The sequence below is a fragment of the Pan paniscus genome, chromosome 1 (genome assembly GCF_029289425.2).
Source record: "Pan paniscus chromosome 1, NHGRI_mPanPan1-v2.0_pri, whole genome shotgun sequence".
Taxonomy (NCBI): Eukaryota; Metazoa; Chordata; class Mammalia; order Primates; family Hominidae; genus Pan; species Pan paniscus.
Genome location: NC_073249.2, coordinates 13,143,792 through 13,171,615, shown reverse-complemented (window position 1 = coordinate 13,171,615; position 27,824 = coordinate 13,143,792). Strand labels below are relative to the sequence as shown.

Genomic DNA, 27,824 nt, shown 5'->3' with positions numbered 1-27,824 from the left:
CAAGATTCGTTTATAAAAGACTGTGGCTTCCATCTTGGTCAGTCTCTCTTTCTCTCTCTCTCTCTCTCCTTTGACTTGCTGTGGAGGGGGCCAGCTGCTAGGTCTTGAAGACACTTAGCCATCCCTGTAGAGAGACCCATGTCGCGAGGAACTGAGGCCTGCCGACAACCATGCGGGTCCTTCAGCAGGGATCCTTCTTTGCCATCACAGAAGACCACAGCCCCGACTAATGTCTCAGCAGCAACCTCATGAGAGTCCCTGGGTCCAGGGACCACCCAGGAAAGCTGCTCCTGAACTCCTGACGCACAGAAACTGTGAGAAAATAAATGTTCATTGTTTTAAGTGGCTAACTTTGGGGATGATTTGTTATGCAACAATAGAGAACTAATATGGTGGTTTCTAACTTTCTAACCATGACCCACAGAAAGAAATAGATTTTACTCAGCATTCCAGTACACCAGCCCATGCACACTTAGACACGCATACACATGTGCACACACACACGCACACATGCTGGCATGCACTCACCCATGCACATACACAAACATACATACAAGTATTGCTTCATGAAACAATACTTACTCCTACTACATATATTCTCCTCACTCTGATATTTTCTAGATTATTGTTTGCTATTTCAACATGCCATTTAAAAGAAAGTGAGAACAGCAAGCCACTAAACTAACTTTACAATCCATACACAGGGTGTGGAGCAGCGTGCAGAAGACAGAGAGGAACAAATCGCAATTTCTTGTAGTTTGTCTGTCATCAGTTGACATTTCGGTAGCCATGATCTTCACTGGCTCACCTTCAAAGCCAGTTTAGTTTTCTTTTGGAAACTAGCCCCTTCTGTATACAGTAAGTACCAAATAAGTGCTGTATGATCCCTGTCCTTTACTATGATAGGCACCAGGCGACCAGGTGACACTATGCATTATTTTTCTCTGTGTAATGTTTCATAAAGTATTTATTTATTTATTATTTAGAGATGGAGTCTTTCTCTGTCACCCAGGCTGGAGTGCAGTGGTGCAATCTTGGCTTACTATGACCTCCGCCTCCTGGGCTCAAGCTATTCTCCTGCCTCAACCTCCTGAGTAACTGGGATTACAGGCATGCACCACCACGCCCAGCTAATTTTTTTTTTTTTTTTTTTTGAAACGGGGTTTTGCTCTTGTTGCCCAGGCTGGAATGCAACGGCGTGATCTCAGATCACCGCAACCTCTGCCCCCCAGGTTCAAGTGATTCTCCTGCTTCAGGCTCCCAAGTAGCTGGGATTACATTCATGCACCACCACACCTGGCTAATTTTGTATTTTTAGTAGAGATGGGGTTTCTCCATGTTGGTCAGGCTGGTCTTGAACTCCCCACCTCAGGTGATCCACCCACCTTAGCCTCCCAAAATGCTGGGATTACAGGCATGAGCCACTGCATCCAGTCTTCATAAAGTATTTTAGTCATACACAATTTAGAATAATATGATGAAAATATGTGTATTCATATTCCGACTGAGAAATAAAACATTAGCAACACAGATGCAGCTGTTGTGCTGCAGTGTGAATGTTTATGTCCCTCCCAAATCCACGTACTGAAATCCTAACTCCCAAGGTGATGGCATTGGGGGTGAGCCACCAGCAGGTGACTAGGTCATGAAAGGGGGGCCCTAATGAATGGCCTTAGTGGTGCCCTTATAATAGCGTCCCCAAGGAGACCTCTTGCCCTTTCTACCATATAAGTACTTTGCAGAAAGATGTCTGGCCGTCTGTGAACTAGGAAGTGAGCCTTCACCAGACATTCAACTTCTCAGCACGTCGATCTCAGACTTTCCAGCCTTCAGAACTATGAGAAACAAGTTTCTGTTGTTTATAAACTCCCAGTCTATGGTATTTTGCCAGAGCAGCCCCAAACAGACTAAGACACACCATGTATCCCTCCCCAGTCCCGATTCCCTCTCTCCCATTACAGAGGTAACCTCTGCCCTGAACTTTTCATTTCTCATTCACTATGCATGTTGTAGCTTTCTTATGTATGTACATAACATAACACATGTAGGTATATTTTCACATAGGCTTATGTTTTATACACATGGGGCCATGCTATATATATCCTTTTATAATTTCTTTTGCTCAACATTACGCTTTTGAGACTTACCCCTGAACTCTAGTTCATTCATTTTAACTGCTTTATGTCATTTCATTGTATGGATTATACCAACAGTCATCTGTTTGTTCCTCTTGTTTGCAGTCATTTATATTTTTTTCTATTACAAACAAAACTCAATGAACATTCTTACACGTTTCTAGTGAACACTCTCTCCAGTATATAACCAAATGTTAAACTTCTTAAGGGAACGAGATCCAATATCTAAACAATCCTGGCAAGCAGCCCTTATTGGTTTTAACTTTGTCCCATCTTTAGATTCCAGCCTACACGCCTGGATCTGTTTCTGTTTAGTCAACAGAGTTTTCAAGAGGGGACAAAAAGTCAGGTTAAAAAAACAGAAAAACAAAATTGGAAACATCTGCTTCTCTTTAAACTGGAGATGTGAAGCAAGCCTGAGGAAATAATGAATATTAGTCATTGTTAATAGTAGCTGGAATGCGTTGACTCAAATGATCATAAACTCTTCTCTATGTAACCTGCCCATTAAAATCTATGAGTAGTGGTATTTGTTCCCATAATTTCAGGAACAAAAGGTTGCCTTGCCTGGGTTTATCGAAGCCAGGAGTCAGCAACTTTTTCTGTCAAGAGCCCACGTAGTAGGCTATTTATACTTTTTTTTTTTTTTTTTTGAGACAGAATCTCACTCTGTCACCCAGGCTGGGGTGTAGTGTGATCTTGGCTCACTGCAGCCTTGATCTCCGTGGCTCAATCTTCCAACCTCAGCCCCCCGAGGAGCTAGGACTACAGGTGTGCCACACCACACCCAGCTAATTTTTCTATTTTTTGTAGAAACAGGGTCTCGCTATGTTGCCCAGGCTGGTCTCTCAATCTCCTGGACTCAAGTAATCTGTCCACCTCGATCTCCCAAAATGCTAGGATTACAGGCGAGAGCCATGGCACCCAGCCTATTTATGCTTTTTAGGCTGTGCAGAGCTTACAGTCTCTGTCACAACTACTGAACTCGGCCTTTGTAACACGAAAGCAGCCATAGACTATACATAAGCATGGCTGTGTTCCAATAAAACTTTATTTACAAAAACAGACAGCCAGATTTGGCCCATGGGCCATAGTTTGCTAAGCCCCATTTTAAGCAGAAGAAAATAATTTAGACTAACGATATATGCTACTATACATCAAAATTTAAATCTTAATCTGATATTTTCTCTTTTTTGATAGACAACTACTCTAAAAACTAGTCTTAGTGAGAGTGAAGATAAACAAATATTTTCAAATGCTGTTGTAGGAATGGAGCTGATGCATTCATTTATTTCTTCAACAGCTATAAATAGCTGTGAGCCCCACCATATACCAAACACTCCACTGGGTACTGGAAACATACAAAAAAAAAAGTATACCTGCACCACCCTCAATGAGCTCACAGGTCCTCAATGAGCTCACAGGTCCTCAATGTGCTCACAGGCTAGTGAAGGGGATGGTTATTTAAAGTTTTTAACTGCTTAAAAAGCGATGAGATGAAAATGTTTACTTATCTCTAATTGAAAACATTTATAGTGGCATGAATATATCTGACCAACAACAGCAGCAGTAATTAAAAATAAATAACACAACTGGTTAACTCCAGTCTAAGGTGTCAAATATATTCTTTTTTTTTTCTTTTCTTTTTTTTTTGAGGCAGTCCCACTCTGTCACCCAGGATGGACTACAATGGCTCAATTGCAGCTCATTGCAACCTCTGCCTCCCAGGTTCAAGCGATTCTAATGCCTCAGCCTCCGTAGTAGCTGGGATTACAGGCACAAGCCACTACGCCTGACTAATTTTTGTATTTTTAGTAGAGAGGGGGTTTTGCCATGTTGGCCAGGCTGATCTCGAACTCCTGACCTCAAGGGATCCGCCCACCTCGGCCTCCTAAAGTATTGGGATTATAGGCAATGTTCCCACCTGATGTTCTACCATTTCAAAGAATGCTCTACATTGCAGTCCATGCTCTGATCTCCCACCTCAACAACCCTTAGAACTCTCCATGGAGCCTCCTACTTTCCCACCTCACCTTCTCTCCCAGGGCCATGTGCTCTGGATTCATGGACAGGGCAGGCAATGGGCCATGTGCTCTGGATTCATGGACAGGGCAACGGGCCATGTGCTCTGGATTCATGGACAGGGCAACGGGCCATGTGCTCTGGATTCATGGACAGGGCAATGGGCCATGTGCTCTGGATTCATGGACAGGGCAATGGGCTACCGACTCCAGATGTCTCACCACCTTACCTCCGGGCACGCAACGGAAGCCGTCTCCCTGATAACCAGGTTTGCACTGGCACGTGAAAGAGCCTGGAGTGTTGTAGCAGAAGGCGTCAGGGTGACATCGGCTTGGCTGGCATTCATCCACATCTGTAAAACAGCCACCAGGCCCAGGGACAATGAGATTTCTTCTGGAATTCGTAGTTTACCCAATAATTTAAGCCACTTACTCAAATCTATGGGAACCTGCTTCTGATCTGGGAACAGTAATCCAAAACTCACTAAACATTAACTATCAAGTCACTAACTCCCCAATTTCTATCTGTCGTACTTGCAAATGTGTTTCACTTTGGCAGTAATGTTTTCATGAAAAATGTTTTTGGCCAGGCACCGTGGCTCACGCCTGTAATCCTAGCACCTTGGGAGGCCGAGGCAGGCAGATCACCTGAGGTCAGGAGTTCGAGACCAGCCTGGCCAACATGGTGAAACCCTGTTTCTACTAAAAATATAAAAAATTAGCTGGGCATGGTGACACGTGCCTGTAATCCCAGCTATTCTGGAGGCTGAGGCAGGAGAATTGCTTGAACCCGGGAGGTGGAGGTTGCAGTGAGCCAAGATCGTGCCATTGCACTCCAGCTTGGGCAACAAGAGCTAAATGCCATCTCAAAAAAAAAAAAAAAGAAAGAAAGAAAGAAAGAAAAGAATGTTTTCATCAACCTTACAACAGGGGAAAAGATAGGATCTATTTGTATTATAAAATTCTCCCTCCTGTCATAAATGAGAGCTTCAAAACTGTCTGAGTGTTTACTGACAGATTATTAACTGCTAGGCAGAAAACCCTCAGTGAAAAGAAAATATTCACATGTTCAGTAATAAAGAGAAAGTATCTCAGAAATTCTATCTTAGTTGGGACTTTTTAGAAATACTCTATGGTATAATATTAAGTAATTGTGCAAACCAAGAGACTCAGGGTACTCTATTGATGGGCTATCTTACCTAAAATTACCTGTAAGAGAACAATGGCAGCCAAGAAGCTCAAGTCTGAAGGATTCTATTGAGTCATTTATACTTTGACTCCGCAGTCATTTATTCAATCAGAGAACTTTGCTTTTTTGAAGGAGAAGGTTAGAACAAGCCAGTTGAATGGCTATATATTAATACATCTTATTAAATAAAAGGATAGACTTTAAGCTCCATGCATGTCCTCCATGTAAAAGGACAGTTTGTCTCTTTGTGAAAGACAGAAAATATCCCCGGTTCCTAGCAGAGAGCAGGTGTCTAATTGTCACCTGAATGAACTAGTCACCTAGAACAAAACAGTCACCAATGAGAACAGCCCCCAAAAGAAAATGCATAGTTCAAACTACTAGAGAGATATAAAAAGCAACGCATTTACTCAGTGGAGATGACAGAAGAATTCTTTCTTCTATTTGGGAGTGAGTTGGTGATTGGCACATGACAGGTACCACCTAGGAAACTTTCTCAGGTTACACACAGGGGAAGATCAGAGCAACCACACACCTTGGCAGGCTTGGCCATCCCCAGAAAAGCCTGGCAAACAGGAACAGGTGTAGGAGGAGCCTCCTGTGTAGATACACCGGGCCCGCTGGGGTATGTCGCAGTTATGAAGGCCAGTTTCACAGTAGTTGATGGGGCGCTGGTCCACGACAGCTTCAGAACAAAAGGTTGATGCACAGTCTTAGGAAGAAAGTCCCCTGAGCAGGCCACATGCCCCTCCCAGCTCTATAAAGAGGGACCATGCCTGGACCCTAGATCTCTAGGCATGTCCACAGCTTCACCCGCACCCCACTCCTCACTGGGCTGGTACTACTGCCTTCACCGTTTCCTCCCACCTGGGTTCTGCCTCTGATGGGTCTTGGCTGACTGACACCGTGGTTTGTCATTCCACCTGGCTTGACCTCAGTTTCACTCTGGGGGTCTGTCTCAGGCCACTCTCCAAACTAGATCCCCATCACAGGTCCCCAGGACCCAACTTTCCCTTCATCTGGACATGGGGGTGGGACATCTGCAGATGCCACACTTCTGATGGCAACTCTGTCGAGACTGCTTGGAGGAAAGGAGCTGAGACTTCCACGTGGTGTCTTCAGCCTTGGCCCACCCTGTACAGGTGGAACATTCACTACAAATGCCCAAGTCAGTCACCCACTTGCCACCAAGGAAGGACAAATAAATGTTTCTAAGGCAGGGAGATAGCTATGGTTGGAAGACTGTGAGCCTTTGGAGTAGGCAGCCTTGGTATATACCAGGTACCATGGGTCAACCACATGGCCTTAGATAAATTGCCTTATGTTCTTCCCCCCACCCCCCCAACTCTCTCTCTCTCTTTCTCTGTCTGCACTTAAGGTAGGACAAACTGAAATCAATCTTAGGAAGACTCATGGAGGAAAAACATGAGTCCTCCTTCATCTGGGATAATCCAACTACCCAAAGCCTGCTGGGAGGGAATGATTTGTGTTCTGACATTGTGAGGATGGGACTCTGTCCTGGCTCTGAGTTCTTTTAGAAAATCAGAAGCAAAATGCAATGGTGCCTTAGGAACCCCAGAGTAACTGAACCAGCTGAAAATCACCCTGTAGACCTCAACCTTTGCCTTCCATCTTGAGGCAACAGCACAAGATGGGGCATTATCAGCTAGCCTCTGTGACACTCACCTACTCCTCAGCCCTCCTTCCATGAGTTCTATCATCAGGACCCTTAAGAGAATCACAGTCCCATCTACTGGCCTCTCTGTGCTTGGCATACTGGAAGTTAACTGCTACAGCTTTTTGCCTAAGCCTGGGCCCTGTTCTTCCCTCAAGAGAAGAGCTGATGCATGCCATCATGCCCTGCACCAAGGTGCCCAGGGGAGGTGAAGTAGGACCTCAAGTTCACCACACTCCATATGCCAGCCCAGTGTCACAGGGCTATGTCCATTCAGAGGGGTATCTACATCTTCACATCAAGCTGACTTATGGGCAAGCTGAGGCCCACCTTTCCTTCACAAAAACATGTTTTGCACATTTCAATTAACTGCAAAAGTTGGTTCCCAGTGGAAAAGAGAGTTATGAGTTTACAGAAAATGCCAAAGATGGAAGTCCACAAACATCCCTTCCCCGATAATGGATACCAATCCTCATGAAAAGAGAATTCCTCCTGGTCAGCCCACATGCCCTTCCTGAGCCCCCAGCCCCTCACAGTTGGCAGAGCACACCTTGCCCCATTTATTTCTTCATCTTGCCCCGTTCTGACCTGCAGGGTAACCTTCCCAGTGCAGGCTTCCGACCTAGAACACTGTTTCAACAAGGAATTCCAAGAGAGATGGAATGACCACTCAATTACTCAGTGACAAGCCAGAGTTATTTCTTTGAATGCGTGTAGGCAGACTTGGTTCTACAGTGAGCCTTCTCTCTGCACAGTGAGTCTCAAAGGAGCCAATTAAAAGGGGTGAAGATGTTCTCCCTCAAATATGTAGGCCGGGAATGGTGGCTTACACCTGTAATCCCAGCATTTTGGGAGGCCAAGGCAGGCAAATCATCTGAGGCCAGGAGTTCAAGACCAGCCTGGCCAACATGGTGAAACCCCATCTCTACTAAAAATACAAAACTTGGCTGGGAGTGGTGGTGCATGCCTGTAATTCCAGCTACTCGGGAGACTGAGGCAGGAGAATCTCTTGAACCCAGGAGGCAGAGGTTGCAGTGAGCCAAGATCATGCCATTGCACTCCAGCCTGGGTGACAATAGCAAAACCCTGTCTCAAAAAAAAAAAAAAAAAAAAAAGGGAGGCTAGAGGTCAGGGGAGAGGACAAGAGCCTGCCTGCAGCTGGTCTGTGTCCTCCTTGACAGCTCCTGAGGCACCTCCAAGAGCTCCATGGGTCACAGGAAACCAATGATCTGGTCTAATCACCTCATTTTACAGACGAGGAACTGAGCCCCAGAGAGGTTGCCTTCCTCAAAAGTAAATGTCTGAAGCAGACATTTGCCCAGCACCTGTCTTGCACCCCACCCTGCCCCTTCAGTGAGTGTGGACATCAGGAATGACTGGATCCAGAAACCCAGGTCACCATGCTCCACACAGGTGTCCCAGGATGGATCTCAGTTACTGTGCACATCAGCACCCAAGGGATAAAGTATCCACTGCCCAAGCTTAAGCCGAAGTGTAATGTAAATGGTATGGCCATTAAAATTAAACGTTTGCATCTGCTTAGCCTCAAAAAGCAGAGAAAGAAATCAGGTCAAATACACAGAAACTGATGTTCTCTACTGAGGAAAAAAAAAAAAGAAGTAACTTTAGCAGAGTGAAAATCTCAACTGTGCAGAGGGGACTGGCCTCCCTGAGCTCACAGATGTTTGGGTCACACTCAAAATATGAGAACTGCCTGTTCCCTCCCACCCTCAAGACACCACCTCACCCCAGGACCTTGGCAGGCTTACCCAAGCTTTGAGACAGAGCAAAAAGAAAACATTCTAGGGTTTAGTGAACAGTGAGGAAGAGGCAAGAAGATGGTTTGCTGACATGTACAAGAGGAATCTGTTTTAAATTGGGAAGACATGTTGAGTTCAGATGAGCATTTGACATGGCACCCTCCAGACCTGGGAACAAGAATCTTGAACGACCAGGTCAAAGTGCAGCAGGAGGAAAAAGAGGAAGAATTTAAACAACCTGGCTGTTTGTGGCTGGCCCATCCTCATCATCACCTAAATCATCATTCAGCAAGAGCATAATTAACCTAATTAATAGCCGCAACTTACTTCAATAAGGCTAAGAAATTATGCTGCTGCTCGTGGTTGGTAAAATTAAAATCCATAAATAGAATGACCCCAGTTGGAATTTTAGGTGTAACTAAAGTAGAATTCAATCTAAGATAGGTAATGATCCAAAAGTACCTATAAGGTGCTCCCTCAATATGAACCCCAAGGCTACTAATTACTGGAAGAAACATGTCTAATAGCTTTATAGTTATTAAAAGCATAATGAAAATGATTAAAAGAAGTTTATAAGAGGCAAATGTAATGCAAAAGCTGGCAACAGGTGAGGCAATGGTATTACTAGTGTAGGCAATAATGTTGCTTACTCATTATACTTGTGACTCTCCAGATAGTTGGAGGGCAGAGGCTAAGTCTGATTCATCTTTATAAATTGCTCTTCCCCGCACCTTCCAACTTGACCAGACTCATTTTACCTGGGACCAGAACTTTTGCATAAGAGCTAATGCACACCATGTGAATACTGTGTTGAAAAGTTACCTGGAGAACTTACCCACACACGTTCCCTCATCTGAAAACTGGTAGCCCTCCACACACTCGCAGCGGAAGGTTCCTGGGTGATTATTGCAGATTGTGTGGCTCCCGCACACTGAGGGTTGTTCTGAACATTCATCAATATCTGCAGCAAAATTTTTTTTTAATGCAGGCTTTTTTTTAAAGCTCTTCAAACATTACTGACTATGATAAAATAGCATTGTCACCTAAGAATAGATCAATTTTAAAACAAACTTTTCTTTTTTTTTTCCGAGATGGAGTCTTGCTCTGTCGCCCAGAGCTGGAGTGCAATGGCGCAATCTCGGTTCACTGCTACCTCTGCCTCCAGGGTTCAAGTGATTCTCCTGCCTCAGCCTCCCCAGTAGCTGGGATTACAGGTGTGCGCCACCAAGCCTGGCCAATTTTTGTATTTTTAGTAGAGACGAGGTTTCAGCATGTTGGCCAGGCTGGTCTCAAACTCCTGACCTCGTGATCCACCCGCCTTGGCCTCCCAAAGTGCTGGGATTACAGGCGTGAGCCACCGCCCCTAGCCTAAAATAAATTTTCTATGTATCAAAAGTAGTGTTAAATACAATTTTTGTCTGTGCATAACTGGAGAGAGTGATCCCCATGCCTTTCTCCTAAGGAAACGTGTGCTTCCCCCACCTCTCCTGGAGTTAATTTCCGAGCCTGGGGCCCCTGAACACGAGTCTTTCCCATTAGATTGCCAAATACATGTTACAAGGACACAGAGACACATCTCTGGACTCTGAATACTGAGAGTCTCTGAATATTAAATATACTTTCAAATCCTAAACTTGAGAGTATATTTAAATATGCTATTATTCGAAAATATTACTTTCTCTGTTACTGTTACAAAGGAAAATTGAACAATTTACAGCTTAATTGTGAATTTTTGAATATTATCTAGGGCTTAATGGACTAAAAGGGAAGTCATTCACTCATGAGACTGTAAATGAACAAAGAGAGTGATGTCCTTTTATATGACAATACTACAGCCACCATCATGGGGTAACGTGGAGCAAACAAACACAGGCTTTGGAGTTGGACATAGCTAAGTTCAAATCCTGCTTCCTTTAGCTATTAACTTGTGTGGTCTTGGGCAAGTTATCCAACTACTCAGCCTCAGTTCTCCCTTTGGTAAATAAGTATACTACTGCTCATCTTGAGGGTTCTTCTGCAGATTACAGAAAATGGATGGAGGCCAGAGAAGCACCCAACAATGTTCCAGACACCCAGCTATGATTATACTTACTAGAGATTCATCCAACACCCCAGCCATGGTGATGAATTTGGCTAACTCTGGGAACACGCTCCTCAGATGGCCGCCAGGCTTTGGGGGCCAGGCTGTGGCTACCACTTGTGTAAGGCTGGTGGGCCCAGGCAAGAAACTGAGCTAACCTGTCATTCCCCCTGGTTATGTGGCCACTGATGGGTTGCAATGAACAGTTACACAAGGTCCTTCCCACGTCAACCTCATACTCAGAGTGTAGACAGCTACTTCTGGCATTTCTAAAACCCTGAGATGTGCATGAGGAGGCCTCCCAAAGGGCTGGGATTACAGGCGTGAGCCACAGCCCCTAGCCTAAAACAAATTTAGACATGTTTCAGACCTAAAACAAATAAGACATGTTTCTCATAATGGCCGAGACCACACAGCTCTTCTCCCCCTGATAAATCTCTTCCCCAGTGCTTTCATATGAATCTCTGACATGTGGGAGTCAAAGCCTCCTATGTCCACCTTCAATGTCCAGTCTAGCCAGGCCTTTATTGGTGAGACAAATGTCCTACTGGCCTATTGGTCAACATTGCACAAGACAAGCATTCTTGATCACATCAGCCTCATAGTTTGTCCTGTACCCAAGCAAATACCCAAACCAAATGCTCTTCAACTTTTAGAGATTATACTGATATGTGTGTGTTCTGTGACGTGTTTAAGACACAAGGTCTCAGGACTGAACCAGGCACTGCCAGAAGGTTCTGGAACAAAGCCCCTCCCAAAGCAGGCTGTTATGCAAGCTGGAGCTGGGGAGGCTGTGGGGGAGGAGTGCACCCAGCACGTTTGGACTTCACAGCTCCATCCATCAGCTGCCGCTGCAACATGGGAGAAAAAAGGGGCTTCCTGTGTCCACTGCCTCTGTGCTGCAACCCTCAGAGGACACTCCCAGCACAGATGTCTGGAAACATTGTACATATTGCAGGGCTCAGTGACTTAGACTGCATTGCCAAAGCACGAGAGCACAGAGCAGCAGTTTTCAATCAAGAAGACAGAGCAAAATCACAGGGGATCTTCTTCAAGCTCTGTTCCTCCCTGGGAACATTTACGCAAGGGGAAGCTGTGTTTTGGGAAAGCTTCTATGTGACCAGGCTCTTCTCTCTCGCCCTACCTGAAAAGCTATTGACAAATAGGACCTCAGGGCTGCTGGGATGATGGAGGGAATGGTTCCCTAGCACAACCTCCACCTCCATGCCGGCTTACACATACACACCAGACTAGACAACACCCTTTCTTAAGGGACAAGACCCTAGCAATTTCTGAGCTAATAGTCCACGGTCTTTGCAGTTTGGAAATTCTTCCTAATGTATAATTTAAATCTTCTCTTCTAGGACCAGGCACGGTGGCTCAGGCCTGTAACCCCAGCACTCTGGGAGGCTGAGGCAGGCAGATCACCTGAGGTTAGGAGTTCGAGACCAGCCTGACCAACATGGTGAAACCCCATCTCTACTAAAAATACAAAAATTAGCCAGGCAGCATGTGCCTGTAATCCTGGCAATCCGGGAGGCTGAGGCAGGAGAATTGCTTGAACCCAGGGGGTGGAGGTTGCAGTGAGCCGAAATTGCGCCATTGTACTCCTGCCTGGGCGACAGAGCAAGACTCTGTCTTAAAACAAACAAACAAACAAACAAACAAAAAACTTATTTTCTATAAATTGAAGCCAGGTCCTTAACCCTTTCTTCAGTGGTATTGAAAACTGGCAATAACTGTCTCTCATAACATACCACAGTATCTGCTAGAAAATGATTATTCTTATTGTTTAACATCTGGTCAACCTCTTCTCTGGAAAGAGATTTCCTTTCACAGGATCACTTTCTAACTCAATAGGAAAATCCTGGATCATCCTTGTCATTGCTGCCTCCTTTTTGACTTTTTTCAGAGTGGCTACTTTTCACATATTTTCAACAACTCTAAGTTTCTCCAATTTTTCCCTTTTATAAAGGCCAGGCTCTTAGAGAAGAGTCTCATTACCAATTTGCTAAATGCCTTCTACATACTCGACAATTACTCAATGAGAGATGAGCCAAAACTATCTCTACGGGCTCTAAATTGAGAAACAGCGGGAGCCATCCTGCCATGGACCAGAGGGAATCACAGAGCTCTGTGAAATCGTCTCCAAATTACTGTGGAGAGTCACTGTGCGATGTCTCACCAAAACCACCCTTGTTTGGGGTGTCATATACCATCATATCAGCACTGCACACACTGAATCACAAAGGCTCTTCCTCATTCTCCTCTAACGCACTTCCCAAGTCCAAATAACACATGAAGTGATCTGCTTAATGCAATTTCCTATTTTAAGCCTCACGTCTCGATGCATTAACACTTCAAGGCATGTGCTAGTGACCCAGAACAATAAGTGTCCTGACTGGGAATACACTCGCATTCCACGGAGGTAATAAGTCAGAACAACCACTCACCACAGGACAAAAGCAAGTCTACATGCGACCACCTGTCTTTCTGGACAAGGATATCGGAGGATTTTCTAGGATGGTGCAGATTACATAAAGGATGGCTGGTTGTGCCTTCTGAAGTGAAGCACTCCCACTGTGGCAAGCTCAGGCACCAAGGGCAGAATTAGCCACGAGGTCACAGTTCAACAGCAGCAGACTGGTTACTTCCACACCTTATTACTATCCAGGAGGCTTACGAAGTTGAAGCAGAGCTGTGTAATGAGGAGGCGTGGATCGGTGAAGGAGCCCCATCCCCGCACGCCAGCCGTCTCACAGCCTGGGAGGGCTCCTGTTCACACACACACACACAGTATCATGCTGCTTTGAACTGGCCAGAGCCAATTCAGCCATTCAAGGCTGTCAGGCTCTCTGCAGGAAATACTGGGAAACTGACGATTACAGGTGAGTAGGCACTATGTCCCCTCCCTAGCGATACGTTACCAGGAAGGTGAGTCTCAGACTGAATTCTACCACATATACAAAGCTATCAGCAAGCTGGCCAAACAAACAGCCTGCACTATGCGCACAAGTTCCTGCCCTCCAGTATTTCAGACACCCTGACAGGCACCTTGCATGAAAGGTTCACTATGAAGCCAACACCGCGAGGCCCTGACAGCAGGATCTTCTAACCTTCATGTTACATCAGCACACCAAATCTGCCATTAGCTGCGGCTGCTGGATTCCAGACCTCAGGCATGATTCCCGAATTCTGAGACTGCTGGGCTTGCCAGATTCTTATATCTCCGTCAAGCAGGGGTAGAGGGAGCTGTTCATTTTCCTGGCCAACCATATGTGAACACACTATTCATCCCACCAGGGAAGCTTACTTCTAGCATTCCTTATGCTCATTAGTGAGCCCTCTCACTAATTGCAGACTTAAATAGCACTGCTCGAAGCACTTGGCATTCTTGCCCTTAGTAGTGGACTGACTTCCCCTTGGCAGTAGATTACAATTTAGTAACAAACAAATATCAAGCTGCCTACATGAAAGTATTTGAACTTAAGTTATAAATAACAAAATAACTGCAACTAGAAGATGGAGTAATATGATGCTTGAGTCAGAGACTTGTGTTCAAATACTATATTTGTCACGGCTCACTTTAATGAGCCTCAGTTTTCTCGTCTACAAGAAAAGAACGTTGCGAGGCCAAGGCAAGTGGATTGCTTGAGCCCAGGAGTTTGAGACCAGCCTGGGCAACATGGAAAAACCCCATCTCTACAAAAAATACAAAATTAGCCAGGCATGGTGGCACACCTGTAGTTCCAGCTATTCAGGAGGCTGAGGTGGGAGGATCACCTGAGCCCAGGAGGTTGAGGCTGGAGTGAGCCAAGATTGTGCCACTGCACTTCAGCCTGGGCAACAGAGTGAGACCCTGTCTCAAAAACAATAAAAATAAAATAAAATAAATAAATAAATAGGAGAATGAAACTCACACCCATTAGGATGGCCCCTATTTTTTTTTTTTTTTGGGAGACGGAGTCTCACTCTGTCACCCAGGCTGGAGTGGAGTGGTGTGATCTCGGCTCACTGAAATCTCTACCTCCCAGGCTCAAGCAATTCTCCTGCCTCTCCTACTCCCAAGTAGCTGGGACTACAGACACCTGCCACCACGCTTGGCTAATATTTGCATTTTAGTAGAGACGGGGTTTCACCGTGTTGGCCAGGCTGGTCTCAAACTCCTGACCTCATGATCCATCCACCTCGGCCTCCCAAAGTGCTGGGATTACAGGTGTGAGCCACCGCGCCTGGCCTCCTATTTTAAAAAACACAGAAAACAAGTGTTTTCAAGGAGATGGAGAAATCGAAATGCTTGTGCACTGTAGGTGGGAACGTAAAATGTGGCAGCCCCTGTGGAAAACATTGTGGTGGTTCCTCAAAAAATTAAAGATGGAAAGGCCAGGCGTGGCAGCTCACGCCTGTAATCCCAGCACTTTGGGAGGCTGAGGCAGGTGGATCACTTGAGGTCAGGAGTTCCAGACCAGCCTGGCCAACATGGTGAAAGCCCTCTTTACTAAAAATACAAAAATTAGCCTGGCATGGTGGCAAGCACCTGTAGTCCCAGCTACTAGGAGACAAGTAGGTGAATCACTTGAGCCCAGGAGGCAGAGGCTGCAGTGAGCCAAGATCACGCCAATGCACTCCAGCCTGAGCGACACAGCAAGACGCCATCTCAAAAAAAAAAAAATTAAAGATAGAATTACCATATGATTCAGCAATCCCACTTTTGAATATATACCCAAAAGAATGGAAAGCAGGAACTTCAACAGATATTTGCACACCCACGTTCACAACAGCATTATTTGCAATAGCCGGAAGGTGGAAGCAACCCATGCGTCCACTGATGGATGGATAAACAAAATGTGATATGTACATGCAATGGAATATTATCTAACCTTAAAAAGGAAAAAAAATTCTGACACATGTGACAACATAGGTGATGCTTGAGGACACTGTGCTATGTGAAATAAGCCAATCACAGAAGAACAAATACGATTCCACATATGCAATCGTTAGAATAATCAAATGCATACAGACAGGAAGTGGAATGGTGATTGCCAAAGACTGAAGGAAGGGGGAAATGTGAGCTGTTGTTTAATGGGTACAGAGTTCATTTTGCAAGATGGAGAGTTCTGGAGATGAACAGTGGTGATGGTTACACAATAAAATGAATGCATGCAATGCCACTGAACTGTACACTTAAAAAGTGTTAAAATGGTGTATTTTATATTATGTATATTTTACCGCAAACAATTTTTTTTTAAAAAGGAACAAAAAATCCATCTCGTCAGAGTTGTTGGAGAATTAAATGAGACGATGTTGTGAAGCACTTAGTTCAAACAGTGCCTGGGTAAATTATAGCTATCGTTATATTACTGGTGTTATCATTAACAGCTCTGACTTAAAACTCCCTTTAAACCTGTGCATTCTTAAGACGGAGTGGAGTGTGGCCTTAGGAATTCTACTCTGCTGCTTAATCAGACAAAAGAATGGGCCAGTACTCCCGAGTTTACCCATGGGAACAGTGAATGTGAAGCATAAATAATTCAGGCCTGGCATGTCCACCAGTATTTATCTCATCCGTGCTTCCTTGCTGCACCCAGTTCTCTGGTTTACAGAATGTGGATGCCTCCTCCTCGCCGATTTCCCAGCCCCAACAAGTCAGAATCAAAGGCTGTACCATAGCAGGTTCGCCCGTCTCCTCGGAAGCCGATGGAGCACTCGCAGGTGAACTGTGTCCTGGGACCAGGGCGACAGGCCGCGTTGGTGTCACACCCATGAGTGCCGATGTAGCAGGGATTCTGAAGAGCATCAGGGGAGCCTTCTGTGAAGACAGAGACATTGGAACCAAGTGAGTCTTCAGGAGCTCTTGCAGGTTTCCTCCTTCCACAGAAAGTCAACCACAACTGGTGAGCAAGAAGGTGATCACAGAAGAGCAGAGTGGAATGGGACACCAGCCAATTCCTGTGTTGCCCCGGGGCAGGACCAGCATGGCTCCCTCCCTGTTTTTGTAAATAAAGTTTTATTAGCAACCAGCAACGTCCATTTATTTATGTATGGTCTATGGCTGCATTTGTGCTACCACGGCAGAGCTGACATGTCGTGATAGAGACTGTATAGCCAGCAAAACCTAAAATACCTACTATCTGGTCCTTCACCAAAAATGCACTGACTCCTGATGCCTGGAGCCACAGTTGCTATAGGAGGGAGAACGCCTGCCTTCTTTCTGCTTCATAAAGTTAAAGTGAGGACAAATTAATTAGCTGGAGAAATGATTTGGATATGGAGGAAGAATCAAAGACAACCGAAAAAAGGGAAAGATTTTAAGGCTCAGACCAGACTCCAATTACACAGGACCCCTGAGGCTTAAAGATATGGACAAATGTGAAGTCTGACACTGGTATGTCACAAAAGCTCCCTAAACCTCAGCTCCTTCCCGACAGCCGGGAACGCCCATAGAGCAGACCGCAGCGCCAGTGATGTGCAGTCACAGGGCAAGCGTTTCTTTTAGGCTCCCTCCCTAATTTTATTTAATTTCCTCAGGCACTAACCACACAATTTCTTTTTCTTTTTTTTTTTGAGACAGCCCCTCTCTGCTGCCCAGGCTGGAGTGCAGTGATGTGATCTTGGCTCACTGCAACCTCCGCCTCCCAGGTTCAAGCGATTTTCCTGCCTCAGCCGCCCCGAGTAGCTGGGATTACAGCCACACACCACCACACCCAGCTAAATTTTGTGTTTTTAGTAGAGACAGGGTTTCTCCATGTTGGCCAGGCTGGTCTCAAAGTCCTGGCCTGAGGTGATCTGCCCTCCTTGGCCTCCCAAAGTACTGGGATTACAGGCATGAGCCACCAAGCTCGGCCCTACAATTTCTTTTTTTTTTTTATTGAGACAGAGTCTCACTCTGTCGCCCAGGCTGGAGTGCAGTGGTGCGATCTCGGCTGACTACAACCTCTGCCTCCTGGGTTCAAGCGATTCTCCTGCCTCAGCCTCCCAAGTAGCTGGGATTTCAGGCACGTGCCACCATGTCTGGCTAATTTTTGTATTTTTAGTAGATACAGGGTTTCACCATGTTGGCCAGGCTGGTCTCAAACTCCTGACCTCAAGTGATCCACCCGCCTCAGCCTCCCAAAGTGCTGGGATTACAGGCGTAAGCCACTGGACCTGGCCTACAATTTCTTTCAAGGTTGAATATTAAAGGGTTTTAAAAGCCCTGCCAATGCCAGCAGTAGCCTTAAGAGGGTCCACTCTGTAAGGCACCTCAACAGGTTAGCATTCTGCACTTTACTCTAAATAGAATCACGAATAGGCCTTTGGTTAGAAGAACAGACAGGCAGCTTTTCCAAGAATCAAAAATAACAAGACATTCTTTTTTTCCTGCCAGAAGATACTTTAGCATAATTTTCTTCTATAGACTGAGAGTAAGAGACCAAAAACAATGTCAAAGAGTGGGGTTTTAAAAATGCATGAGCACCTGTGCCCAGCACGAGCTGTATCCCCTTACCCCTCACAGGCCCGATGGAGTTGCTGAGAGCATAGCGCAAGATCTTCTCCTCCTGGTTGTACAGGACGAACACGCTGTCCACCGAGAGCTGCTGGGTGCTGGGCAGGGCTGGCCGGGAGTCATCGTGGACGCATTCCTGGAAGGTGATGGTCTGGCGCCACTGGTAAGTGTAGATGTGTGAAGGAGATGCCCCATCTCGCTCGGGCTCAGTCACCGTGTACTCCCGGGTGGAGGAGGAAGTGATCACTGCAGAGTGGGAAGGATGGAGGGGACAAGGCAGGGAGACAGAGGGAAGATGGTTAAGGATGCAAGAAGCTGAATCAACGGCTTTCAAGGCACCAGTGGTATTCCCTGCCCATAAGGCTACCAGATGACAGACCAGACAGAACAGCTTAAATAAGACCATTTGTTTGTATTGAGACTCATTCTATGAAATACCTGGATTTCCCATATGATCATTGGTATTATTCGTATTATGTGTATTTGTTGCTTTTCTCTCAAGTGGTTCTCTATAAGTTTTGAAGACTCCCAGAACTAGAGATGAAGGTCAGGTGGAGAGGATACAAACTTGGAAAGAGACGCCCCTGAATTCACACTCAGTACCACTCACAAGCTGTGTGGCCACTGGCTGATGACTCAACATCTTTGGTCTCAGTTTCTCACACAAAATAGGTCAAGGTGGGGATCAGACCAGGTAATGTATGTGCAATTTCTGGAATCAAGCAGACTAATAGTATTAGTAAGATAAACTACCATTTACTGAGCATTTACTCTGTCACAACGTGCTAACTGCTTTATGTAGGTTATCTCAATTATGATTCAATAAATGGTGATTTCTTTTTCATTTTTTTTTTTTTTTGACACAGAGTCTCGCCTTGTCACCCAGGCTGGAGAGCAGTGGCACGATCATGGCTCACTGCAACCTCCGCCCCCTGGGTTCAAGCGATTCTCCCACCTCAGCCTCCCAAGTAGCTGGGACTACAGGCATGTGCTGTCACGCTCAGCTCATTTTTTTGTATTTTTAGTAGAGACGGGGTTTCACCATGTTGGCCAGGCTGGTCTTGAACTCCTGACCTCAAGTGATCTGCCTGCCTCGGCCTCCCAAAGTGCTGGGATTACAGGTGTGAGGCACTACGTCTGGCCAATAAATGGTGATTTCTACATACCGGTCTAGACCAAGCCATTCTGCAATACCAAAAAAATGAGATATTAAATGAGTTTCAGTAGCCAGGTTTGGAAAAATTACTAAAGCACCGTGAGCAAGCCTGAACAGAGGAGAGGAGAGACAGTCCTCCCCACTCAGAAGAGGGCCTGCTATGGCCCATACGACAAAACCCTCAACTTCCTGTTTTTTTTAAAAAAAGCATAAAAGACTCTTTCTATCTTTGTGCTCTGCTGCAGTTTGCTCCATAATAGAAGCATAAAAGCCAGAGGATAAATAAAAGATCAGTGTAAGCTGCCTCCTGTCCAGCTCCCACACGCCAGAAAGGCCATTCAGCTACAAGCTGGCTGCAACAGTGGTCCTGTTGCTCGTTCCTCCTCTTCTTCACTGTCTCCCAGCTCCCCAGGAGAACTCAACCAAGCCACAAAACTCCAGTAATTGCTTCAACCTTTCCGAACAGCAATTTAATAAGAGCCTTTAAAAAGGTGGCCAGGCACGATGGCTCATGCCTGTAATCACAGCACTTTGGGAGGCTGAGGCGGGAGGATCACTGGAGGTCAGGAGTTCGAGACCAGCCTGGGCAACATGGAGAAACCCTGTCTCTACTAAAAATACAAAAGTTAGCCATGCCTGGTGGTAGGCACCTATAATCCCAGCTATTTCAGAGGTGGAGGCAGGAGAATCACTTGAACCTGGGAAGCAGAGGTTGCAGTGAGCTGAGATCACACCACTGCACCACAGCCTTGGTGACAGAGCAAGACCCTGTCTCAAAACAACAACAACCAGAAAAAAAAACAAAACCAAAAAAAAGAAAGGATTCTTAACCTGGGGTTTAATGACCCACATATGAGTTCATGTTCATGAATATTATTCAGTGGGTCTCTACATGAGCAAGACACCGTCTCAAAAATAAAATAAAATTAAATTAAAAAATAAAAAATTCCTATTGTTTGACTCAGCACTTCTATTTCCAGGAATTGAGTCTTAGAAAAGAATCAGAAATTTGGCCAAGAATTATGATTAAGACAATCATTTCAACTCATAATAAGAGGAGAAAATGGAAGCAACCCAAGCTTTAGAAAGTAGAAGAATGGTTTGAATTAATAGCCATCCAGTAGAATCATACAGATTCCTTAAAAAGTGTTTTCAAAGACTGCTTAATGAGACTACTAAACATTCATGATTTGACATTAACTGAAAAGGTGAAGATATCACAATGTGGTATGATTGCAATTTTATTTAAATAAAAACTATAAGCATGGGTAACATGGCAAAACCCCATCTGTACAAAAATTTAAAAATTAGCCAGGCATGGTAGTGTGCCTGTAGTCCCAGGTACTCAGGAGGCTGAGGTGGGAGGCTCACTTGAGCCCAGGAGGTTGAGGCTGCAGTGAGCCAAGACTGCGCCACTGCACTCCAGCTTGGGCGACAGAGTGAGGGCTTGTCTCAAAACAAACAACAACCAAAAAACTATACATATCACTGTGTATCCATGTTAAATTCCTCAATTTTGATAACTGTACTGTGGCCTTGTAAAAGAATGTCCTTGTTCTTAGGAAAAACAAATGAAGTGTTTAAAGAACGATCTATCATGATATATACAACTTATTCTCAAATGGTCAGTATACACATATATATATGGAGAGACAGAGAGAGAATGGTAAAATAAATGTGGCAAAATGTTAACAATTGGTGAAGCTAGATAAATAGTATGTGAACATTTTTTGGGCTTTTTTCAGTTTTCACGTAAGTTTGATATTATTTAAAACCAGGCACCAAATGGAGAATAAATGTAGTTTTTAATAGTACATACAGATGTGGCCAGGTGCAGGTGCTTACACCTGTAATCCCAGCACATAGGGAGGCTGAGCCAGGCAGATCACTTGAGGTCAGGAGTTCCAGATCAGCCTGGCCTACATAATGAAAGCCCATCTCTACTAAAAATACAAAAATTAGCCAGGTGTGGTGGCATGTGCCTGTAGGCCCAGCTACTTGGGAAGCTGAGGCAGGAGGATTGCTCAAGCCCAGGAGGTGGAGGTTGTAGTGAGCTGAGATCGCACCACTGCACTCCAGCCTGGGCAGCAGGAGTGAAACCCTGTCTCAAAAAAAAAAAAAAAAAAAAGTACAAATAGATGTATAATAAAATTAGTTTATCATGAAATTATATGTTGGGATATTTCATATACATGTAAATAGATAGATGCTGGAGAAAAAGCTGAAAGGAAATACACTTAAATGTCATAATAATTATGTCCAGGTTTTACAACTCTAACTCATGCGTATTGTCTTTTTTGCACAAAATTCTCTACAAGGAGTAGTGCGTCCTATGTCTATAATTGAGGGGAAGGTGACTGTAAGGCCCGGTGTATTTCCCTCTCCAGATCCGAAAGACAGCCCCAGTTCACGGCTGCCGTGGTGGGTCAAGAGCACGAGGCTAGTGGCCAGTCTGGGGCTGGCCCTGGGACATGGCTGGGGCTCACCTGAGGTGGAGTAGTGGTACAGCTCCGTGTAGGGCTCGATGTGCACGGAGGAGCCGAACGGAATCTGCGGCACGCGGCCCTCCAGCTCCGTGTCGATGGTCAGGTGCCCATGCTCATCGATGCCGCTGAACCGCTGCTTAATGACCAGATTGCCTGGGTGCCCCACGAAGGTCACCTCAGCCTGGCGAGTGAACTCACCCCCTGAAAAACAAGATGAGACTGACACTTTGCTGACTGGGGAGCGCGCCCTTCTGCCCGCCCCAGGCTCACAGTGTGGAGTGGGGTTGGTGCGAACCCTTCTGCAGGTGCTTTGGTTTGGCTGTAGAACATAGAACTGGTGACACTGAAGACAGAGCTCAGACATCCCTGTGGCCCAACTGAGCCACACGCAGAAGAGAGAAGAGGCTTCCTAGCCACAGCCCAGCATCTGTTGGGTTGGCTCAAGGGTTGTGCTGGAAATAGCGGAGGACAGGGGTTGGACTCCCAGCTGTGCTAGGCTCTGTCTGGGTGAACTTGAGTAAGCTACTTAACTCCTGTGAGCCTCCATTTCCTGATGATTAAAAAAAGGATACAATCTATGTTCTGCAAATTGTCAAGTGCTCCATAATGCCAGTTACGGTGATGAATATTGAAATAGCTACGTCCTGGTTGGATGGGTGAGTTGCTCGTGGCAAACCATTCCCAGTACCAGAAACCATCCTAGGATCACCTGCTACCATGATGGCTTAGGAACTCCTCTTGGTCTGTGCAAGGCGGCAGCCCCAGACAGGCAGGAAAAGTACTTCTCCCTTTTCCACAATGACCTGCCCCGTGACAGCAGGGGTTGACAAACTATGGCCTCAGGGCTAAATCTTGCCAGCTGCCTATTTTTCTACAACCTTGAGCTCAGAAAGGTCTTTACATTTTTTAATGGTTAAAAAAAAATCAAAAGAACAGTATTTCATGGTATGTGAAAATTATATACAATTTAAATTTCAGTGCCCAGTCAAAAAGTTGTATTGGAACACAGCCATGCTCATTCATTTATATATTGTCTGTGGTTGCTTTTCACTCTGCAATGACAGAGTTGAGCCGTCGCAACAGAGACCATATGGCCTAAAATAATTAGGCATAGCTTTAAATATTTACTATCTGGCCCTTTGCCGAAAAAGTTTGACAACCTCAGCTTTATAGTTAAACAAGTCCCAGGCAAGTATCTCAAAGATAACACAGGACCAGGAGAAATTCAGAAGGATCATTGGAGTAAACAGATTTGCTGCTGTCGGGAATTTGCAAAGACTTCCTCTCCCTCAGTCCAGCTGAAGTCCATGTATATTACAAAATAGCACCAATATAAATTAACTCATATTAAAAAAAACAAACTGTGAAAAGCTGTGCAGGGAAGGAGTGGGGTCTGTGAGTTTGACTGCAGCTCAATGATATTTGCAAAGAAAAGGGCATCTGGTTTGCATGAGAGCATCAATATGGTTATAACACTCAGAATATATATGCCTGTGGACTAGGAAGAAAAAACATTAGGCCAAAAAGTAGCAAATCTTTTGAGCAGGTTCAATCCTTTTCTTTTTTTCTTTTTTTCTTTTTTTTTCTTTTTTCTTTTTTTTTTTAATACAGAGTCTCGCTCTGTCGCCCACGCTGGAGTGCAGTGGCAAGATCTCGGCTCACTGCAACCTCCGCCTCCTGGGTTCACGCCATTCTCCTGCCTCAGCCTCCCGAGTAGCTGGGACTGCAGGTGCCCACCACCACACCTGGCTAATTTTTTGTATTTTTCATAGAGACAGGGTTTAACTGTGTTATCCAGGATGATCTCAATCTCCCGACCTTGTGATCCGCGTGCCTCGGCCTCCCAAAGTGCTGGGATTACTGGCGTGAGCCACCATGCCCGGCCTCACTCCTTTTCTGATAGACAGCCTCTCCTTTCTTAAGATGGCCACGCTTTATGTATTTATATGCCATAACTTTTGGAGGGGTTACCAGCGTGCAGCCTGGATGGAGACCCTGCTTCCAGCAGTGTTTCCTCTAATAAAGCCTTGGGTAAGGCTCCAGGTTGGCAGGCAGTGGGGGAGAAGGCAGGCCTAGGTCGTCGGAGGCAGTGGCTAGGTACCTGTGCCCCAGCACAACAAACTCCAGGTCCTGGAAGTGACCAGTGATGAAGGACACAGACTCCTCCAACCCAGCTGTTCTCGGGAATGGGTCTCTAGCATGCAAAGGTTGGGCTGGTCTTGGCAGAGCAAGGGGAAGGCCACCACAACACCAAGGAAACATCCCTCAAGCCATCTGCCCACGCGTCCAGTAAAGACTGAACCTTCCTCAATAGGGCACAGTCTCTAAAAAACTCCAAGGATATCTGGGCTTCCTAAGACTTCTGAGGATTTTGTTTATGCAGCTTAATTAACTAGCTAGAAATGGCAGGTTCCTTCTCTCTGAGCAAATCCTGAGGAAATATCAAAGATCAGTTTCAGGTTGGTTTGGAATTCAGAGGCAGGCTTGATAGAATGAGGCAAACTGTGAAGTTGTGAGGTTCTACGAGCTGATATCACTTGTTCTGCCAGAAACGCCTAAATCTCCACCACGAAATTGCTCCTCAATCAAAACCCAATTCTAGGCAGTCTCAGTTGCTATATATTAATGATAATATTACATGTTCATTCTACCTCATCATCTTATTTCCAAGACAGAACTACAGGATGCCCTGTCTACAGACAAAAAGGAGCAACAACATGCTTCTAAGTTGTCTGCAGACTCAGAGTTCTCCTTCCATCCATCCCCAGGCCTCCCCCTAGGCACTACCGTGTGACCCACTAATTTTAATGTTGGATATAAATTACCGGTGATGCTGAACCCATTCTTGAATCCGTCCTGCTCCACTGCAAACATCCATCCAATGATGCCTCCAACTGGGGCCAGTGGAAGCAGAGAATATCCAACGGTCTCGGGAATGGTGCTGATGGCTGTGTAGGAGCGCCCGTGGTTCATTACTACGTAAGAGTGGAGGTCAGTGTTCTCAAAGACAATGGGGACCTGGCTGCTCCCCACAAAGATCCTTCCTTTCACCTTGCCATTGACTCGCTGGGGGGAACCTGAGCAAGAAAACAAAGAAAGAATATAGAGATCACTTCCAAGCCAGCCTTTCAAACACGAGTAATATGTAGGACCTGTACCTATTGGTGAAGAAAGCAAAGAAACAAAACAGCACTGGGGTCAATGGCTTTGGGTAAGCAAAAGCAGCTGTTCTTCCTGAGACTACCCACAACTGTATGCTGCGGGCCTTCAAAATTCCAATGCCCCTGCCTCTCTTCCTGTGACTGAAAATGGATAGCATGAAAGCTGTCTCCACAGACAGCCATTGAGGAGGAACTGCAGGAGTTAAAAATATAATTTCAGAAGAAGAAGAATATCAGGGGTAACCTAGAACTAAGGGGACCATAGAATTTATCACATTTGAGAGTAAAAGGAGGATGGGCATGGTGGCTCATGCCTGTAATCCCAGCACTTTGGGAGGCCGAGGCAGGTGGATCACCTGAGGTCAGGAGTTCAAGACCAGCCTGGCCAATACGGTGAAACCCTGTCTCTACTAAAAATAAAAAAATTAGCTGGGCATGATGGCGGGTGCCTGTAGTCCCAGCTACTCAGGAGGCTGAGGTGGGATAATCGCTTGAACCCGGGAGGCTAAGGTTGCAGTGAGCCAAGATCGTGCCACCACACTCCAGCCTGGGTGACAGAGCGAGACTCTATCTCAAAAAGAGAGAGAGAGAGAGTAAAAGGAGCGCGGAATTGCTCATTTCATTGGGACAGCAAGGCTAACCTGAATGGCCCTGGGAGTATAGACATTTGCCTGCCTGATCTATAACACACTTTAATAAACACTGTGAGCTCATATACAGTCCCACCACCCAGCGTTAGCACTGCCAGTCTGAGTCTTGGAGCCTCAGCCAGCACAAGCCACACAGACAAGTACAGAGTCACCGCCCAGGCTACACAGGCATGCCCTCTGAACCAGAACCAGCTTGGCGTGTCTGGTGCTGCTTGTTCCATTTAGACAATTGGGAACAATGGAATTGAGACCTACTATGACAAATTTAAAAGCCTCCTTAATACCTTGACAATAAATTGATCTGGGATACCATTTTTGCTTAAAAAATTACATTCATAATAAATGTTGGCATATACCTGGGGGAAAACTGCTAACAATGGTTAACTCAGGGCAAATGTGGTGAATTCATTTCCTATTCTATAAATTTTTATAATTTTTGAGTATTTATAACTTCCATATATTTATTATTGTTCAAACAGGAAAAAAATAACTAAAGAAATTAAATTGCTCTTTGTTGTATTCAAATAAGAACACTGAAGGTTACTGTATGGCCCAGCAATTCTAATTCCTAGGTATACAGCCAAGAGAAAGGAGCACATATGTCCACACAAAAATGTGAACACAAATGTTCTTAGCAGCATTACTCACCAGAGCCAAAAGGAAAACAACCCAAATGTCCATTAACTGATGAATGGATAAACAAAATACGGTACCTCCATTCATTAAGGTATTATTTGACTAGAAAAAGGCATGAGGCTGGGCCTGGTGGCTCATGTCTGTAATCCCAGCACTTTGGGAGGCCAAGGCAGGTGGATCATCTGAGGTCAGGAGTTCGAGACCAGCCTGGCCAACATGGTGAAACCCCGTCTCTACTAAAAATACAAAAAATTAGCTAGGCATGGTGGCGGTCACCTATAATCCTAGCTACTCAGGAGGCTGAAGCAGGAGAATCGCTTGAACACAGGAGGCAGAGGTTGCAGTGAGCTGAGATTGCACCATTGCACTCCAGCCTGGGCAATAAGAGCGAAACTCCATCTCAAAAAAAAAAGAAAGAAAGAAAGAAAAAGAAAAAGGCATGAAATACTGATATGGGCTAAAACAGGCATGAACCTTGAAATCGTCATGCTAAGGGAAAGAAGTCAGACACAAAAGGTCATGTATTGTACGATTCTATGTACATGAAACGTCTGGAATAGGAACACCTATAAAGACAGAAAGTAGGTGAGGGCTTGACAGGGGCTGGGGGCATTTTGAGAAATCAAGAGTGACTACTAATGGACACGGTGTTTCTTTTGGGGGTGATGAAAATATTCTAGAATTAGATAGAGGTAATAGTTGGACAACTTTGTGAATATATTAAAACCCACCAAATTGTATACTTTAAAAAGGTATGTGAATTATATCTCAGGAAAACAAAAACTGAAGGAAGAGGGAAAACAAAGGTTACATTGCATTGTTTATATTTGATGTGGTATTACTTTCAGTTATTGATTGTACATATCTTATTTCTGTTCCTAGATTATGATCATCACAGGGTCAGGACTTTCACACCCAGCCCCTCACAGGTTCTCGGCGGAGTTTTCTTTATGTAGTAAGTGCTCAGTGAATGTTGTTGAATAGCCCTAGGCAGGGGCTGGCACCCGGGGATCAGCTGCGTTCTGATGACCTTTTGTTGGGTTCCATATGCCCAAACGGCTCAACAGGTTCTCTGATCAGCCAGGACATATCCAACAGAGTCATTCGGCACGCATGTTGTGTCATTACTCCGGGGAACACTGTGAAGTTAGCTGGCCAACAGCGCATAAAGGTATCCCAAGAACAATCAGGAAAACAAGCAAGAAGGCCAAGTTAAGAAACCAAACAAAAAATTTTCCACCAAACTTTGAGCTAGAAACATTTTTTTTTAAGTAGCAAGAATCCAACAAATATTTAAACCACAAATCTATTCCAGGGTGTGTATATAATGTCAAAATATGTGGCTGAACAGTTTGTCATATCTGAGCTGGCTGCCAAACACAAACTGTT

The 27,824-nt window shown here is 45.1% G+C and overlaps 1 protein-coding gene across 1 annotated transcript in view; it reads right to left on the bottom strand.

Annotated features, from left to right (window-relative positions):
- NID1 (nidogen 1) overlaps window positions 1-27,824 on the bottom strand; it is an 88,550-nt gene that overhangs the window by 31,626 nt on the left and 29,100 nt on the right. The window contains exons 6-12 of the mRNA XM_003824506.7: window positions 24,814-25,065; window positions 21,989-22,189; window positions 18,347-18,592; window positions 16,526-16,669; window positions 9,616-9,741; window positions 5,881-6,030; window positions 4,387-4,509 (exon numbers count right to left, since the gene is read on the bottom strand). Of these exons, the coding sequence (XP_003824554.2) occupies window positions 4,387-4,509; window positions 5,881-6,030; window positions 9,616-9,741; window positions 16,526-16,669; window positions 18,347-18,592; window positions 21,989-22,189; window positions 24,814-25,065 (1,242 nt within the window). The remainder of the gene's footprint in view (window positions 1-4,386; window positions 4,510-5,880; window positions 6,031-9,615; window positions 9,742-16,525; window positions 16,670-18,346; window positions 18,593-21,988; window positions 22,190-24,813; window positions 25,066-27,824) is intronic.